A 16,762-nucleotide genomic window follows, 5' to 3' on the forward strand; every position below is an offset into this window, starting at 1 on the left:
AAAAAGAGACCAAAAAAAAGAGACCAAAAAAAAGAGACCAAAAAAAAAGAGACAAGCATGAGCATGCTGGCAATGCTGAAGTATAGTGGGTGAGAGGGAATTCACAGGTATGAAGGGCATTTGCAAGGCAAAGCTGAAAAACTTATTACGAAGTATGGAAAGGTAATTATTGAAAAGTTCAGAACATAACGAAGAATAAATGACAAATCTAAAGGGAAAAGAAAAAGAGGATAGATGAGACACAGAACTAAAACTGGAATGGGACAACATAAGGACAAAATGACAGAGGATCTGTAAATTGAAAAAAGGAAATTGTGCATTTAATTAAGCACTTACAAAATTCCACAACAAACAGAAGGGGGTAAAACTAAGTAGAAACTTCTTTTATTTTTTGGAGCATAGTAGAATGTGAAGACAGATTTCATTTGCAAAATAATACCTCAATTAACTGAAAGATCCAGGGCAGTTTCAACTAAATCCAAACCATTTCTAACAAATGTTGTTGAACCTGCTTTAAAATCTCATATTGACAGTTTTTATAAAGAATCTCTGCAAAGTTAAACCGAACTCAACTATTTTCACCATTAGTCAGCTTTCCTAAAGTATAATGTAATCTTGCTGTATCTCTATGGACACAGAAAATGATTCCTTTCATCTTGTAAACAATTTATTTAACATTTGAGAAGCTTTCTCTTCCCTGTTATATGCTAAATAGATAAAATTCTTCTAACCCCTCTACCTTTATATTTTTATTGCTTTTCTGTTGCTTTCTTCCACATGTTTTTCAGCTGGTCCAGGTCCTTCCACATGTGTCCTGAAGAGGATGTGGCTTTCCAGCTGATGCCTCAGCGCTAAGAAGAAGTATTACACAATGCTTTTGGTTTCATATCCTGGAGTTACTCTCGGTTCTGTCACAACAGGATACTGGTTTTTGTGTTTCACACTATAAGCTATGGATCTTCTACTACCTTACCTAGAATTTTCTTCTACTAAATATAAATAATGCGCACAGAACATAGCACTTCATACTTGTTTTTACTTATTTACACCCTATTCTCTGACTTCTCCAGTCCATCTCAAATTGCAAATGATCCTGAACATTGAACAGTTCTTGCACCTCTTCTCAGCAAGGCACTGTGTCCCAGTGGGAGCATGTGGCAAGCCCCTGCAGTGCAGCTTCTCAGATCGCCTCCATTGTTTCCCAGTGCCATCAGTAACATACGGTGTGTTCCTAGCAGGACAATGCCATACTGTTTTAAAAAATAAATCTTTAAAATTAAAAAAAAAAGAAGAAGAAATAAGCATTTAAAATGATGCATCCATCTTGATTTGATTTTCCATCAAATTGTACGTACTTTATTCTTTTATGTTTAGGAGGAACTTGCAGCTAAGTGGTAATTTTAGCTACTATGTATATTATATAAGTAGTTTAGTTGGAAAGATTAGGAAAAAATGTGTTGAAAATTTGGCAGGCTCACACAGTCTATTTAAAATTTAAGAAAAACGAACATAACACACTGCTAAAAGACATGAAATTGCATCTGTGCATTTTCTAGCATAAAGAGATCTTGCCAAGCTCCAGACCAAGTGCTGAGTAACCATAAAAACATTCCTTTGTTCAGATGGAGCAAGATGTGTTTCGTGGCACTGCTCAGATCTGAGCAGCTAATTAATTCTTGATGCTGCCTTGTTTAAAAAATAAATTTAATAGAAAATCTTGTTAAAAATAAAATAGAACATTATTTTTAATTATACATTTTCAGGCGGCTGTTTTATAAACATTCAAAAGGAAAGGCTAACATACACATTTCAATAGAGCTACATTAAGAGCACATTTCTGTTCTGGTTCTGCAAGACACCCTTAGAAGATGACAGATCCCAGTCAAAGTTTTACATGACAAAAAAAAAAAAAAAGAGAAGACTGATACCTAAAGAATCAACAGTACCCTGAAGCTGAATGGAACTGCTGTTTTCTCAAGCTCATGCTTCCTTATTATCTACCTTCCAGAGTGACACATCCTGAATCGTAAATCTTTTTACCCATGAAATGTGACCGTTAACTTTACTCCTTGCTTGTGCTCTACGATTCAGTAATTTAACTTAAATTTTCAGACAAAGCTAAAAATACAGAGTAAAATGAATTAAATATTAAAAAAAAAAAAAAAGCATGATGAGATTTTATTACATATTTGAGCAAAAAGAACGTGGAAGAGGCTTTTTGGTTGTTTTTTGTTTTTTTTGCTAGTTTTTCATTCTGTCTTTAAATTCCTTTACCACAGTTATGTTCTCAAATATGTAACAGTTCACAGAGTGCACACAGATCAAAGTTCATGTAAATACCTTTTCTTTTTTTTTTTTTTTTTTTTTCTCTAGGCAGAGAATTTCATTTCCTATCCACATGCACAGAATGGCATAATGCTTGTTGCCTTTCCTTAACGTGAGATGAACTATGCCAATAGAAGGTCCTTCTTTCTACATGGGTGAAGCTAGCCTAGGACTAGGAGATTTACTGTAATGCACTACCTCACTACAGTTAGTGGCACAAGTGTTGTGTATCAAGTCCCTTGAACTCAAACAGGAGGGTCTCAGCAATTTCAATTTTCTTAGGTTCTCATTGTTTCTTGCCTTGCTGTGAAGGTGAAAGGTGAAGATGAAAAGATACAGGAAACCAGACTGCAGTGCCAATTCAGGAAATCCACAGAAAGCTGGAATGGATAACCAGACTTCTTTACCTTATGAGATTTTTATCGCTTTACAAGTAATGATCATTCTTAATCATTTAATATCTATTTCTACTCCAAACTCTCTTTTAACACCAAGCATAATCGTTCAGTACGCATCTTGAAAATACCAGGAAAAATAATTTCACTGTCATTTAAATCAATTTCACTAAAACTTGTAAGGAATTTTAACAGATGATACAACATATTTGGGGCCAAATACTGCAGTATTAACTTTTGTGTGGATCACAATTCTCCAAAAGATAATTTCATCCAAAACTGCAGCAAGTACTAAAAGAGGAATAAGAAAGTTCTCTGTTTTATGTGCAATCCAAAATTGATTTCTGTATTTAACACTGGCACTGTCTCACTAAAGAAAGAGGCTGCAATTCCATGAGGAGCAACCTTAAAAGGCTGCAGACCAAACACCTCCACAACCTCAGCAGATCCCTAAGTTCCCAAAAGCATATTCAAAAAGTATTTCATTGTGTTAGCAAGCATAGCACATTTCACAAGCAGGGCAATCTGAAAGTATAGCCTAGTTCCCTAACCAACATGATCACATACTGGATTTTCAGTTGGGATCACGACCAGCCTTTCAACGTCCAAACAACATCTCAGTATGACCAATGGGGAAGAACTTGCAAGAAAGGACTGTTGATAGGGAAATTCTGGTGAAATGTGAAACTGATAGGATGAGGAGAAATGGCCTCAAGTTGCGCCAGGGGAAGTTTAGGTTGGATATCAGGAAACACTTCTTTACAGAATGGGTTATTATGCACTGGAATAGGCTCCCCAGGGAGGTGATTGAGTCACCATCCCTGAACATGCTTAAAAACCATTTGGATGTGGTGCTCAGGGACACGATTTTGCAGAGGGTTGTTAGGGTAGTATGTATGGTTAGGTTGTGGTTGGACTTGATGATCTTTAAGGTCTATTTCCAACCTGAGCAATTCTACGATTCTGTGACAGCTGACACTTCAAGATGTTTGATACATATTTCTTCAGTATTCACCCAGGTTCCCACAACTGGAATGTGACCAGAACTTCACAGCACTATGAGCTAAGGCATGTTCGCTAAACCTGCCACGAATTCCCCTATTCCTCGTTAATTATTTTCCCAAAGAAATAACAAGACAGATGGGAATGAGAGACCAGTTAGCAACACTGCAATAATGGCTGCTCCTCCTTTCCACACTGCTTTCAAACTATCTTCAGAGTAACCCCTGAGCTTTCGGAAAGTAACCGAACACTGGTACAACTTTCACAACAACTCCTTCCACGTTTTCTACCTTACACATGCTGTTTTCTAAAGAGAGGACAAAACTACCAGAGAATAATCGCCATAAACTCCAAAGGGCAAAAACCCTACACTTTAATCTCCGACTCCTCTTCAGAAATGACTCCTGTAACAACAGTATTTGAAACAGAAAGCTGAGAACCCTGTTTAAGCCGCTTATCAGAAAGCACAGTGTATTCGTTATAGCCACAGCGCTACAACAGCGCTCCTCCCGACGCAGACAAGCAGCCAGGGCCCCACACTTTCCCCCGGCTCTCCCCCACAGCCGGGGCAGCGCCGCCTCCCGCTACTCACGGCTCCGCCGGGCGGTGGGTGGTGAGGAGCTGCCGGCGGCCGTTTGGCCGTTCCCCTGGCAGCGGGAGCCGGCGTAGGCCTCCGTTCTGAGAGGATTAGGTGTCCCCTGAGCCTCCTCCAGGCTGAACAATCCCGGTTCCTTCAGCCGCTCCTAGAAACGCTTGTGCTCCAGACTCCTCAGCAGTCCTGATCATTAACGCTACTTGTGTAACAGCAGTAAGTAAAAGCTCAGCTTTCTGCACTTCCCCCCTATTTTAAAGTTGGAGCATAAAATTAAGCTGGGGAAATAAGGAGTGCTGTCGGCAAGTAGAGAGCAGCGATCCTTGCCATCTACTCTGCACTGGTGAACACTTTGTCCAGTTGCACCTCTGTCCCCAGCACAAGGGAGACCCCGACATAGTGGGGAGAGTCCAACACAGGGCAACAAATTTGACAGAGGGCCTGGAGCCCCTCTCGTGTGAGGGGAGGCTGAGAGGTGGGGCTGTTCAGCCTATGGAAGAAAGGGCTTAGGGAAGATCTCAGCAATATGGATCAGTATCTGAAGGGAGGGTGCAAAGAGGACAGAGCCAGGCTCTTTTCTGTGATGCCCAGTGCCAGGATAAGAGGAAGTGAGCACAACCTGGAACACAGGATGTTCCCTCAGAGCACCAGGAGCACTTCTGTGCTGTACAGGTGACAGAGCGCTGGCACAGGCTGCCCACAGGCTGTGTGTGGGCTCTGCTCCTCAGAGACCTTCAGCAGCTGCCTGGATGTGAGCCTGGGCTCCTGCTCTGGTGTCCCTGATGAACCCAGAGGACACTGCCAGCCACAGCACAGTCTGAGGTGCTGTGATTCATCCAGTGAGAGGGATTAAGAGCATTGTTATGCTAGGGGACTTCAAAACTACCCTTAACTCTCTGCTGATATTGCATTTAAATAGATACCTCAAAACAGATACCCTTTGATAGAGAACTATAACAAAATGAAACTCTTCGGTACTCTAGGAAGTCATGAAGAAGGAGAAGAAATACCACGTTCCTAGATATCAATGGGCTTTGAAATCACAATTTTAACCTTGTGATAATTATGTATCAAGTCTGAAGACGGAGAAAATGTACTTTTTTGTTTTTCAGGCTAAATCCAAGCCCCTGACCACCATGGTTATTGCACACATTTCTCATATTGAGATTTATCACTACTTATTTGACAGTACACAATTTCTGCCATCTTCTAGGCTTTTCCAAGGAGAGAGAAAACCACTTTTGAAGTGGTGAAGGGAGCTCTTTCAAATCACAGATTTATGACAAGTTTCCATGTTAATGTGTTTGATCTTATGGAGTAGTTATCGATCTTGGTAGCTATTGTGAGACAAAGAACACATCTCATCTTTTGATTGTTACCATAAGTTACCATAAGACTGCTGTGGTCATCCTTAGTTGCAGAATTTCCTAACAAATACAGAAACAAATATATTTTCTAAACAAATATAGAAAAAAAATCATTTAGATAGCTGTCAGCTATCTAACATATTTGAAAAATTTAGATTGCGTTAGGAAAAACTAGATTTACCCAAAAGTTGAATGTCTTTGTAGTTAGGTCCATAATTTATTCATAAATGGGAATAAAGCTTCAAGAGTGTATTAATATATTCATTAATCTCATAGAAAGTATTTCCTGGTGTGGGTTTTTTTTTTTAATATTAGAATAACACAAAGATTTTTCTTACAGCTGCATGCCTTCAAAAGTAGCATCAATGTTGTTCAAAAGAAGCAGGACTAAGTATGTAATGTTTTACTTATAAGTAACTCACATCACATTTTTAGGATTTAGAATTAGGAAATTATAGACATATGTAACATGAACATAAACACCCACGCAGATCATCAGCTACTAATTAGTGTGATAGAGTGTCCAGTGAACATGTTTGCATCTCTCTTATATCCTTTCACCCTCAATAAATAACAATCAGGATTTTAATACAGCTAGAAAAATCCTGAATATTACTACATGCCACAGTTTCGAGATTTTGTTTATTTTATAATCCACAGAACATAAAATAAGACAATAAAGAAGGCTGAAAAAAAAAAAAAAACAAACACCTCACCATACTCTAAAATAGATTATTTTACTCTTCTGCAGGCTTGTCCCACTGCCTACAACTGCTATTATTTTTCTTTTTTTACTGTCAGTAAAACATGTACTAAATCAACCCATAAAGGAAGGGCTGATGATTTCATGGTATGTATTGCAGAAACAGGAGAATTTGAAAAATTGGTACCATTGGTACCATGCCATTTATTCCAGCCTGCATGTGCTGCAGCAGAATGTAGTTAAATGATAAGCTGCTTACACCTCAGAACTGAATGTTGATTTTGCAATACTGAAATTCAGGTCCCACTTCTTTAATCTTCTGCAGTGTACATGAGAATTTTGTACATTTATGACTAGCAAAGTTAAGTTAAAAAAGCAAACCTAGCACTGTGTATCTTTTCCATTAAAAGAGAAGACAAAAGAATAATTATTGCAGAGATGTTTGGCCGTGTCAAAAGAGGCATTAGATCTGTGTCTACAACAGCATTTCTACACCTAACTGGAGACTGGGAAGTTAGCCCAATGCTTTCCTTCAGAATGAGGTACCTAAATGCACCAGTCTCAAAAACTCAGCTCCTGAGTTTGCACCAAACAACATCTTTCCTGTGCTATACCCAAAGGAATGGAATGGAGGTGCCTTGTCTCAATTGCTCAAACTGCTTTGAACTAGGATTATAGTAACATGAAAACATTTATTCCCTTCTTAATTTCTTTCTTTCATAATTAATTACTATTAAATCCTATTAGCTATGCAAGTTGTGTATTTAATTACCTATATAGAAAACATAACTGACTATAACTTAACACAAGTTGCTAGCATGTTGCCAAAACGAGATAGTCCAAGTCACCCTGCAGTGCTAGCAGGGATATATAAAGATGAAGCCCCTTTCCAAGATATTACGTGTTACAAATGTCTTAGCAGATACAAGGAGAAAGTCTACTTGTTTAGCAGTGAGCTGTTTCATTAAGCACATTTTTAGAACAAAACTAGACCCTGAGGTTGCCTTCTAGGGTGGTTTTACATTTTCAGCCTTTATGCAGAATGTTAATAATACAGTGATGTCTTATGTGAGAAAATAGAATCCATGATCCAGATCCATTTCATATCATCTGCTTTCGACAAATCAAGCAGTACAAAGTTAAATATAATTAACATAGTAAGTTGCCCATTGCACAACTTTGAGGAATAGCTAGCATGTTGGAAGAGTGTTTAATCTCTTGTTGTACCACACTTATAGCTCATCCTGAAGTAGGCAGGATAGGAGAAGATGAAGTGTACTGCAAAACAAACTGCCATTGCCCCATTGCCAGTTGCTGAAATTACACTTCAGGGCAAAATACAAATAATGGCCAAAAGCAGACACGTCATTGGAATACACACTTAACAGCAACAGTGCGTTATAAAAGTTTGTGGAGGGATGCAAAAGATTTTTTGTTCAGAATTCTTAATGGAATCTCGTGGCTGTTCTATCAAATGTGTTTGTCAGTGTTCTAAATGTGCTGTAATTATTACATCAATAGCTGAAATACTAGTCAAATGCCATCAAAATAAGCTACTTCAGATCTTTGCTTAGTAGCAACAGAGAAGATCGTAAAATCAAAACAGGAGGGAGGGGATTTTCCAGCAAATTACAAATTTCCCATATTTTCTACTGTGGTCTCAACTACTTCTAGGAGCCCTACTTGAGCAGGAGGGGTGGACCAGAGGTGGCCTCCAGAGGTCAACCTTAACCATTCAGTAATTGTAAGTGAAATGCTGAAGGATTTCTGTCAGTTTTGGTAAGGCACAGATTTTAAAGGTATCTTCATGGGATTGAAAATGCGAATTTGAGCTCCTCAAAATAGAAGGAAACATTAGATAATTGCATCTGGGTTGGCTGATCCAGTACCAGCTTACTGGATAGAAGTAGCTTGGTACATATCCTCGAATCATGTAATTATAGAATGGTTTGGATTGGAAGAGACCTTTAAGATCACCTAGCTCCAATCCCCCTGCTATAGCAGGGTAGAGACACCTCCCTCTAGACCAGCTTGCTCAAAGCCCCACACAGCCTGGCCTTGAGTGCTTCCAGGGAGGGGGCGTCCATAGCCTCTCTGGTCAACCTGTTCCAGCATCTCACCACCCTCACAGTAAAGAATTTCTTCCTGATATCTAGTCTAAATCTACTCTCTTTCAGTTTAAAACCATTTCTTATTGTCCCGTCACTACATGTCCTTCTAAAAAGTCCCTCCTTAAATTTCCTGTAGGTCTCCTTTAGGTACTGGAAGGCTGTGTATACGTAGGTGTATATACACGTATGTGTCTGTATGCTTGTCTTTTCTTTCTAATGCCTGAAAATAAAAACACTACAGAACAAACAGAATTTTTAACTTGCATAAAAATTCCTTCATATTAACTGTGAAAAGCCACAATTTGGTTCTTATGACTCATTTCCACCACACACATTTTTCACTTTGGCTGTGAAAGCAAATACTCAATTACTCATGCAACTCTTTAGAACAGGCTGTGGTTATGACAATGCTGAAAAGCCACATGTACTTAAAAATGTCTTGGCTGCCTAAACTAATACTCCTGCACAAGAAAGTTATCATGACCTCTTGCAAAGGCACAACTTTCCACATGCTGAATTACAAGTACTGTGACCAACAGGAACATTTCTGCAGGGTCAGCATCCCTATGTACATCAATGTGATCTCTGTTGTGTTATCTAACAGTGACCGGAATTCTGTGTGATGCTCGTATATCTCTTTTTATGTAAGTGCTTTTGAGTCCTGTAAGCTTAAAAGAAACTGCCACTAAAGAAATAGATTCACTCATTTGAGTCTAGTTAGCTTGTGTGGAAAAACTGATAGAGATCATATCTGTTATCAAAATACAGGATACAGTGAGACAGACATTGTCTTACCACCACAGTAGAATAGCAGATGCAAATTCTTGTGACAGAGTTGTTAATAACCCAGAAGCTGCTGTCTTGATTTTAAATAAAGAAGTTCCCCACTCAGATCAGAGCAGGAGAACAAGATGAGGCATGTGAAGATAATGCACACAAACACATGCTACAGGCATAATACAAAGTAATTTAAAAAAGACAGTAGCAACCAAGGCATTAATAATAGATATGGAAATACATCACTGCATGGCACGAAAATGATATTGTTTGTAAAATTTTAGTTGACTTTATGCTCATTTAAAGATACATCATAGATTGGAAAATCCTGAATCCTAGACCTGGAAATGACATAAAAGTTAATTTTAGGAAAATAAGTGAAAACGAAACATTTATTTAAGCCTGATGAGAATTAGTATCTTTGCATTTTTTGCAAGAAATATATATGTGTGTATAAGAACTACTAACACATGGATCTGTGTTTCTTTGATTTGACTTGTAATATAGACATATGCACATTGATAAATGATTATAAGCAGTCCGAACTAGAAATTATCCGTCAGCAAAAGCAATACCAGTTGCTATTTCACTGACTCACTGTCATGACTTGTCTTTTCAAAATTCTGACTTTCCAGCAACATAATATTGTGAATCTTCATGCTAAATCGCATCCAATGCCCACTGAGGGCAAAGAAACCTTCCACAACTCTACCAGCATGTGAATTAACATACATGCACTCCATGTTCAAAAACAGCCCCACAGAGAAGAGAAAAAAAACAAAACACATATTCTTTAAATCATTTTTTTTAACCTAAGACACTATTCAAATAAATACAGAAAAGCATCCATACCCTTTCATACTTGTTTCACAACTGAGAAACAGTGCATGACTGTGCACTGTGATAGTCTTTCCAGATATAGATGGAAACTATGTTTATACACAACATAATAATAAACAGCAGCAGAAAGCAGTGGTGTAAACATGAGATGCTTTTTTTTTCAGATTTCCTGTAGAATTTACAATAAACATAACAATGAGAAAAACAGCCAATGCAAACATCTCCCAAAGTACATTGTTGGCAACCAGAAACGTTTACCAACTCGGAAGCGGCCTAGAAGCTGATGTCTTGCCAATAATTCTCTCTTACATCCCTAATATACAGAAAGCAATGATTTTTTCAACTATTTCTTATATAGCTTAAATGAAACTTGGGGAAAATGCTTGAAAGAAGGATAAAAAGAGTAATGGCTCTCATAACATTCTTCATTTTTTTTCAGACTGCAATTGATATACCCCAAACCACATTTCCCCTGTTTGAACTGCCATTCCAAACTTCTGTCACAAAAGGCCTAAGGTCTCAATATTACTTAATTTTGATTGGCTTTCAAAAAAGAAGCAGATTAAATCTCTTAGAGTGCATTGTTTTCTAACTATCAGCATGTTTCTGACATAATTCAAAGCCTTAAATCATGAGTACTGACAGTGACTTGTGTACACACAGAAGCAATGCTCTTATGCCCTTAATTATACTTAAGAGTTTGAAATCTTATTAAGAATGGCCTCATAGGGAAACTTGGAAAGAATCTAATATAGAGATGCTTTTTTTCCTGAATTCCAGTGATTTTTGTTACAAATTTTATGAACTTTAAGTTTCATTAACATCTCACATAATTCATAAATGCCTAGGGTTTGATAATATTTTGGCTGGAGAAAGTAGCATTCTTATGTCACCTCATTATCACCACATTATTGAACAAAATTGTTTTTCTATTTGCAGTATATTTTCATGGTACAGTATCTGGTGAGAACACAGAGCTAAATAACAGCACAAAGAAAGCATTCTAAATGGTTTCATCACATGGTAGAGCAGAGTTTTCTTTGATTTATTTTGTCTGCTATGCTCATGAGTGATTTCACTGACTATCTAAATGGCTTGGAAGTATATGAAAAAAAAAAAAAAAAAAGAAAAAGAAACAGGAAAAAATGCATTCCCTAACCATATCAGTCTGTGCCAGCATGTAAACTACTACCTTACTATCACTGCTCATTGCTTCTAATACTTGCGACACTTACTAAATACTTTCCTAAGTAACTGCGTATGTCTGCTTTAAAGGGAAAAATGAAGCCACGCAGACTTGTCAAAAATAGCTCACTGTATTTACAACAACAAAAAAAATTCCTTTCTATACAGTAATTAAAAAAGCACTTAATCTTTTGCACTTACACCTGGATATACCACAGTTACAATTTCTAACACCCCCCTATTTCAAACAAAATTACTTTTCTGGGTAAAAAGGCTCTATAGCAAGATCCTCCCAGGAGCTTTGATTTTAAAAATACTGTGGCAAAAAAGAGATTAAGTAAAGGCTGTTACAAATTGAGTAAAATAGAACTAACTGATACAATATTTAAAACTCACAGAAAGCGCTAACACTGCTCATATCTCGAGAAAAAAAAATCTTCCCAGAAGCTTTATAGTGCTCTACCTAGAATTTTAATTAAATGAAGATTCACTATTTTATCATCTAGATTTTTACCTACTTTGCTGGAGAATAAACGAGAACCCAAAGGGATTCAATCTACAGGGAACACAGCAGAGTCTCAACATGCAATGCCTGGCTGATGAAGAAGTTATCTGAAATAAAACGAGAAAGTAGATGCAGCTGTGGTTTAGTTTTTTTTTTATATAAAATGCAAATGGAGGAAGAGAATTCATTCTGAATCAGAATTTCCAAATGCAATGTTCATGTTTGTAGTGAAATGATATTAAAGTATTAAACTGAAATGCTTGCTTTTTTCTTTTTCTTTTTTTTTTTCTTCTCTTCTCTCTCCCCTCTCACTGAAGGCAATAGTTTCCTGCTGATAGTGCAGACTTCTTTTGCTTCAACACTAATATGGTATTTTCAGAAAGCACCAAATATTCCAATCTATCCTTTCATTTCTACGAAGAGCTCTTCTGTAATGACTTTGCATTTTAGAAAACCAAAATCTACACAGAATAACGTTTTGTTGGTCACGTGAGTATTCAGTGAGGAAATACATTACCTTCATCTTCATTTGGGGACTCACAGTTTATTAATAACATTTGCACTGCAGCCTGTTTCTAGAAAGAGGAAGCATTCCCATAATAGTGCTTTCAGTGGTAATTTTTAAAGTTGTTATGTATATGGAAATAATCAAAAGCATTCATTGATATAGGAAGTTTATATATTTATATATTTGACACACTGAGATTTTTCTGTAATCTTTATGTATTGCTACATTCAAACAAAGAGCATCCTCCCAAATCAGGTATTTTCTTCTGTGACTTTCTACAAGAAAAATATCTAACTAGAGATTAACAAATAGAAACAACAATTCCCACCATAGAAAATTAAGTTAAATAATTAAAATAAAATTAGTCAAAAACACCCATTGTAACACTTCATTACTCACTATTCTGTTTACCAAATAGTATGTAATTTTCACACTAACCTATCTCTGATTATTTTATATATGTTTTTTATGGGCTTAATTTTTGATCAACACCCAGAGAAAGATTATTTTCTCAATTCTGGCAATAATGAGGTAACTGTGAAAAGATATTTTTAAGCAGTAGCCAAGGATTTTAAATGCACTCATGTTTATGAAATATTTTTGTTAATGAAAGTAATCCAGTGTTCATTTATGATGAAAGAAAATGAGTACTACAAAAAAAAAAAAAAAAATTAAACATGCCAATCTTTTTCTGCATCTGATTTGCATTTTTCTAGAGTGCTATTAAGAAATAGTAATTTCGTGATTAATATCTAATTTTGAACTAGTTTAAATAAATTTTGAATGGTGTCCTAAAGAAAGCTGTCACTTTAAACAGAAGATCTTATGTTAATTATCACTCTCAATAAGCTCAATAGTGGTATTTTAATGATATTTTCAGTTACTCAGTTCAGAGAACATGAAAAATCTGTTAATTTCTAATGAAAATTTGAAAATGAGCTGTTTTCAGAAAGTGAATGGCCGTGTCGCTTCTGATGGAAATGTTTTTAGAGGATAATGAATCACAACACGCAGGTAGGTTTATAAATTACATGCGTTGACTTCCACTAGTTGTGCTCTTTGCTCGTTGATATTGCTGCCCTAGGAAATACTGAACCTCATGGAATAACAGCCATGTACTATGGAAATGTTAATTTAAACAGGAGGTGTAAAATCAACATACCAAGGTGATAAGGTGGAAGGCTGGAAAATCTTGGCAATTCAATGGCAAAAATCCCACTGATTTCTTTGAGCTTTAATCCCCATTCTTAAATTTGTACCAACATAACTTCAGAGTCCTTTTTCGCTGTTGGAAATGTTTTCTCTCTTTTTGACATTGGGGTTATTTAAGATTTAAGCTCTTGCAACATACAGTCTTAAAAAGAATTATTAAAAACTAACAAGGAAATAAATTCCTACGTTCGGGTAGTTCTTGTAACTGAGAAAATTAAAATCTGAGAAAACTGTAATAAGTAAGGCTAGATGTTTAAATTAAGCTGTTAAGAAACTATTTTCAAGTACATATAATGTACTGCCTACCAGCCTCTTCTTGAAATAAAGCACTTCATATTTATATCAATTGAATTCTTCAGAGGTTTAAGCAGATTTAGAAAAACGATGCAGTACAAATGATCATTCATGGTCTCCTGGATTAGGAATAAAGGGTAGAATTGCAGATTTCCTTCACTGCTAACAAAATGTCTACTGTTAAATTCCCATGGAGAACTAGAGCTCCAAACAGCTGTGTTATATTTTTAATGTATTTGTCTGGATTGAATTGTCTGTCTTCAAATATATTCAGTCTGTACAATATACATGAATTACAACAACATTGTCAAGATGTATGGGAGGAGGACAGATCAGAAATGTAAGGAATAGGCATCTCTAAATATGGCCATAATTATTCCATAAATAACTAGACGACATGTCAACAGCACTACGAATAGTATTGACTTTCATTCCTGAGTTACAGAAATGTTATACGTTATCTGAATTATTTATTTGAAAGAAGAAACAAATAAAATGTCAGGGAACTGTTTGAAGTATAAGTATCATAGGTGCATGAAATACAAACTGTTCTGAATCTCAAACTTTTTACATTTTTAATCAACCAATTATGGAACGCACTGAGGATGTTGAAGCATGGAAGAAATGCACCATGTGGACTGTAGAACTCTGGAAAGCTATTGAAATCTGGCCTTTAGGATAAAAGGTCAAAATTTATAAGTTCCAGATGGAATAATACTCTGAAAGCTGAAGTCCCCAGGTGTGGAAGATAGAACGCTAGTGCTAGTGTTCAAAGAATACTAAGAATGTGGATTTTAGAAGAATAACATGTAGCCAAAAAAAGGAACAGTGACAGTTTAAAGAATCACCATATTAGATATATATTTTATGCCATCTTTTGGATCACAAATATTTAATCTGGTGAGTGTCTTACTTCTCCCCTCTCAGTGGTGATGAAAAATAACTCTTTGTATTGAAAAATTACATCTGTTTATTTGGAGACAAAGTGAACAGCGTGAACAGTGTCGGATATCTCTCACTGGAATCACAGAAAAATCATACACACCTATTCACCACTTCTAGACTATTAAATCAGCTTGTGTGGCATTGGCAAGCTGAAGTACAATAGTACATAAGGAAGGCAACACATGTTGGCTGCAGAGTTTCTGGTAGGGAAAGCTAGGCTTAATCTGTGGCTGAATTTCAATAGTTCCTATTTTAGCCAGAAATACATTTTTTGAAGAGTAATTGTCTTCAGGTTAAAACTGATCATCTGAATGTAAGCATTTTGGCTATATTTAGCAGCATTTTGTGGCTTTCAGTCCCAAAATTGTAACAGCAGAGAAGGTCTGAATGAAGTTGTGAAACTGAACAGGGTTGTAATGATGTTTTCAGATTCCTGAATTCTTCAGTAAATTGAATTATTTGAAAGAAAAAATCCAGCCGTACAATTTGTATTTCTTGTTTAAAAACAAAGAGAATTCTCATTAGAAAGTGTACATTGCCACAAGTGCAGTAATTTATTTTGACGTTTGCATCTGTGCTGAAAATTTCTTTGTACAGAAGTGCCAACTTCAGTCAGTTTTGCAGTGTGATAATATTATTGCTGGTTTATGTCTTTGCGATGTTCCAGTTGTTGAAAATATCAGAAAACTGTTGTTGGCCAGTGGACATTTTTCCCCCTAAGTCAGTGGGACAGTGGACCATTCACATGCCACATTTTAACATCCAGCTTTCTCTAGATGTCTATATGGGGAAAAAAATAAAACGATGAGGTAATAATTTTACACTGGGAAAAATGTATTTTTCAAATATCATATAACTGCCACTTATTTTAATATATATACAAATCTATATATAAATTATTTCATACGATCTCCTGTGAGACCAAACCAAGCTCTCAGATTTCCACTTTATTTCATGATGTATACATACCAAGAGATTTTCAGTCCCTGTTCTGACAAGCTTTCAATTTGAATAAGCAAGGAAGACAAATGGAGGAAGAAATGAAATATTAATATCTGCAGTTAGAGATAGAGAACTGTGGTAGAGAAAAAGTATTGGACTGCCAGGGGCTCCAAGAGGGAGGGGATCTGAGCATAGGATTTGTGATGGTGCAGCATCTCTGTGTGAACGCTCGCCTTCCTCCGTGCCTCCTGGGGTTTGATGGGATATTTTCTTAAACCAAAACTGGTTTGCAATCCTGACTACGGCAACCACAGTTTTTCTTGTTTAGACCAGAATAACTATCTTTCATTTATTTTGGAACTTGAAACTCTTGTTCAAGTCTCTTCCCCGCAAAGGAAATGCCAAAAGAAAAAAAAATGCTTTAATAACATATGGGTAACCACAAGACTAAAGCTAGAGCAACTTTGAATGAAACTTGATCTAATCAAAGAAAAGCTGTGTATTCCAGCCAGTTTATTCACTCTTTGCAAAATAAAACTACAACATTACAATGACATAAGAGGATATCTGCCTATTTTTCAGAAGCAGAGATGGAGTACTGCGGACTTCGTTAAGTGATTTGATTACAAGTAGACCATTTTCTTTCACTGTTCGTATACTAAACGTAACCAGGAGTCCCACTGTAGTCTGCTTGCTATCCTTAAGGTAGTTACAGGCACCCCGCCTGGCCTCTCACAGGAGGCATGCACAGAAGCCATATGGTAGCAAGCACACATGAAATTGGCAGTAGAGCGGGCAGGCTCCCAGGAACTCCATGCATTTCCAGACAAGAAAAATCTTGAACAGCTTTGAGGTTTGTGACTCTGGATTAATGCATTTCTGCTTGAGTCTAATTCTAGCATCTTAGCCTTTTTCGCCCGCAAGCATGAGAATTTTTCCTCATGATCATCTCCTGAATGCATAAAATGAATTCCCCAAGCAAATATTTATACGTCTTAAACAAAGTTATTTAATTAAAGGGACAGCATTGCATACTTGTTAGTAACTGTAGACTACTCC

The 16,762-nt window shown here is 36.6% G+C and overlaps 1 protein-coding gene across 1 annotated transcript in view; it reads right to left on the reverse strand.

Annotated features, from left to right (window-relative positions):
- The window catches only part of CCDC178 (coiled-coil domain containing 178), a 164,047-nt gene extending 154,032 nt beyond the window's left edge, over positions 1-10,015 (reverse strand). The window contains exon 1 of the mRNA XM_042869483.1: positions 9,871-10,015. Within this exon, the coding sequence (XP_042725417.1) occupies positions 9,871-10,015 (145 nt within the window). The remainder of the gene's footprint in view (positions 1-9,870) is intronic.
- Positions 10,016-16,762: the final 6,747 nt, after the last annotated feature.

The sequence above is a fragment of the Lagopus leucura genome, unplaced genomic scaffold, assembly GCF_019238085.1.
Source record: "Lagopus leucura isolate 7727_CA_CO unplaced genomic scaffold, USGS_WTPT01 Super-Scaffold_100002, whole genome shotgun sequence".
In the NCBI taxonomy this organism is placed as follows: Eukaryota; Metazoa; Chordata; class Aves; order Galliformes; family Phasianidae; genus Lagopus; species Lagopus leucura.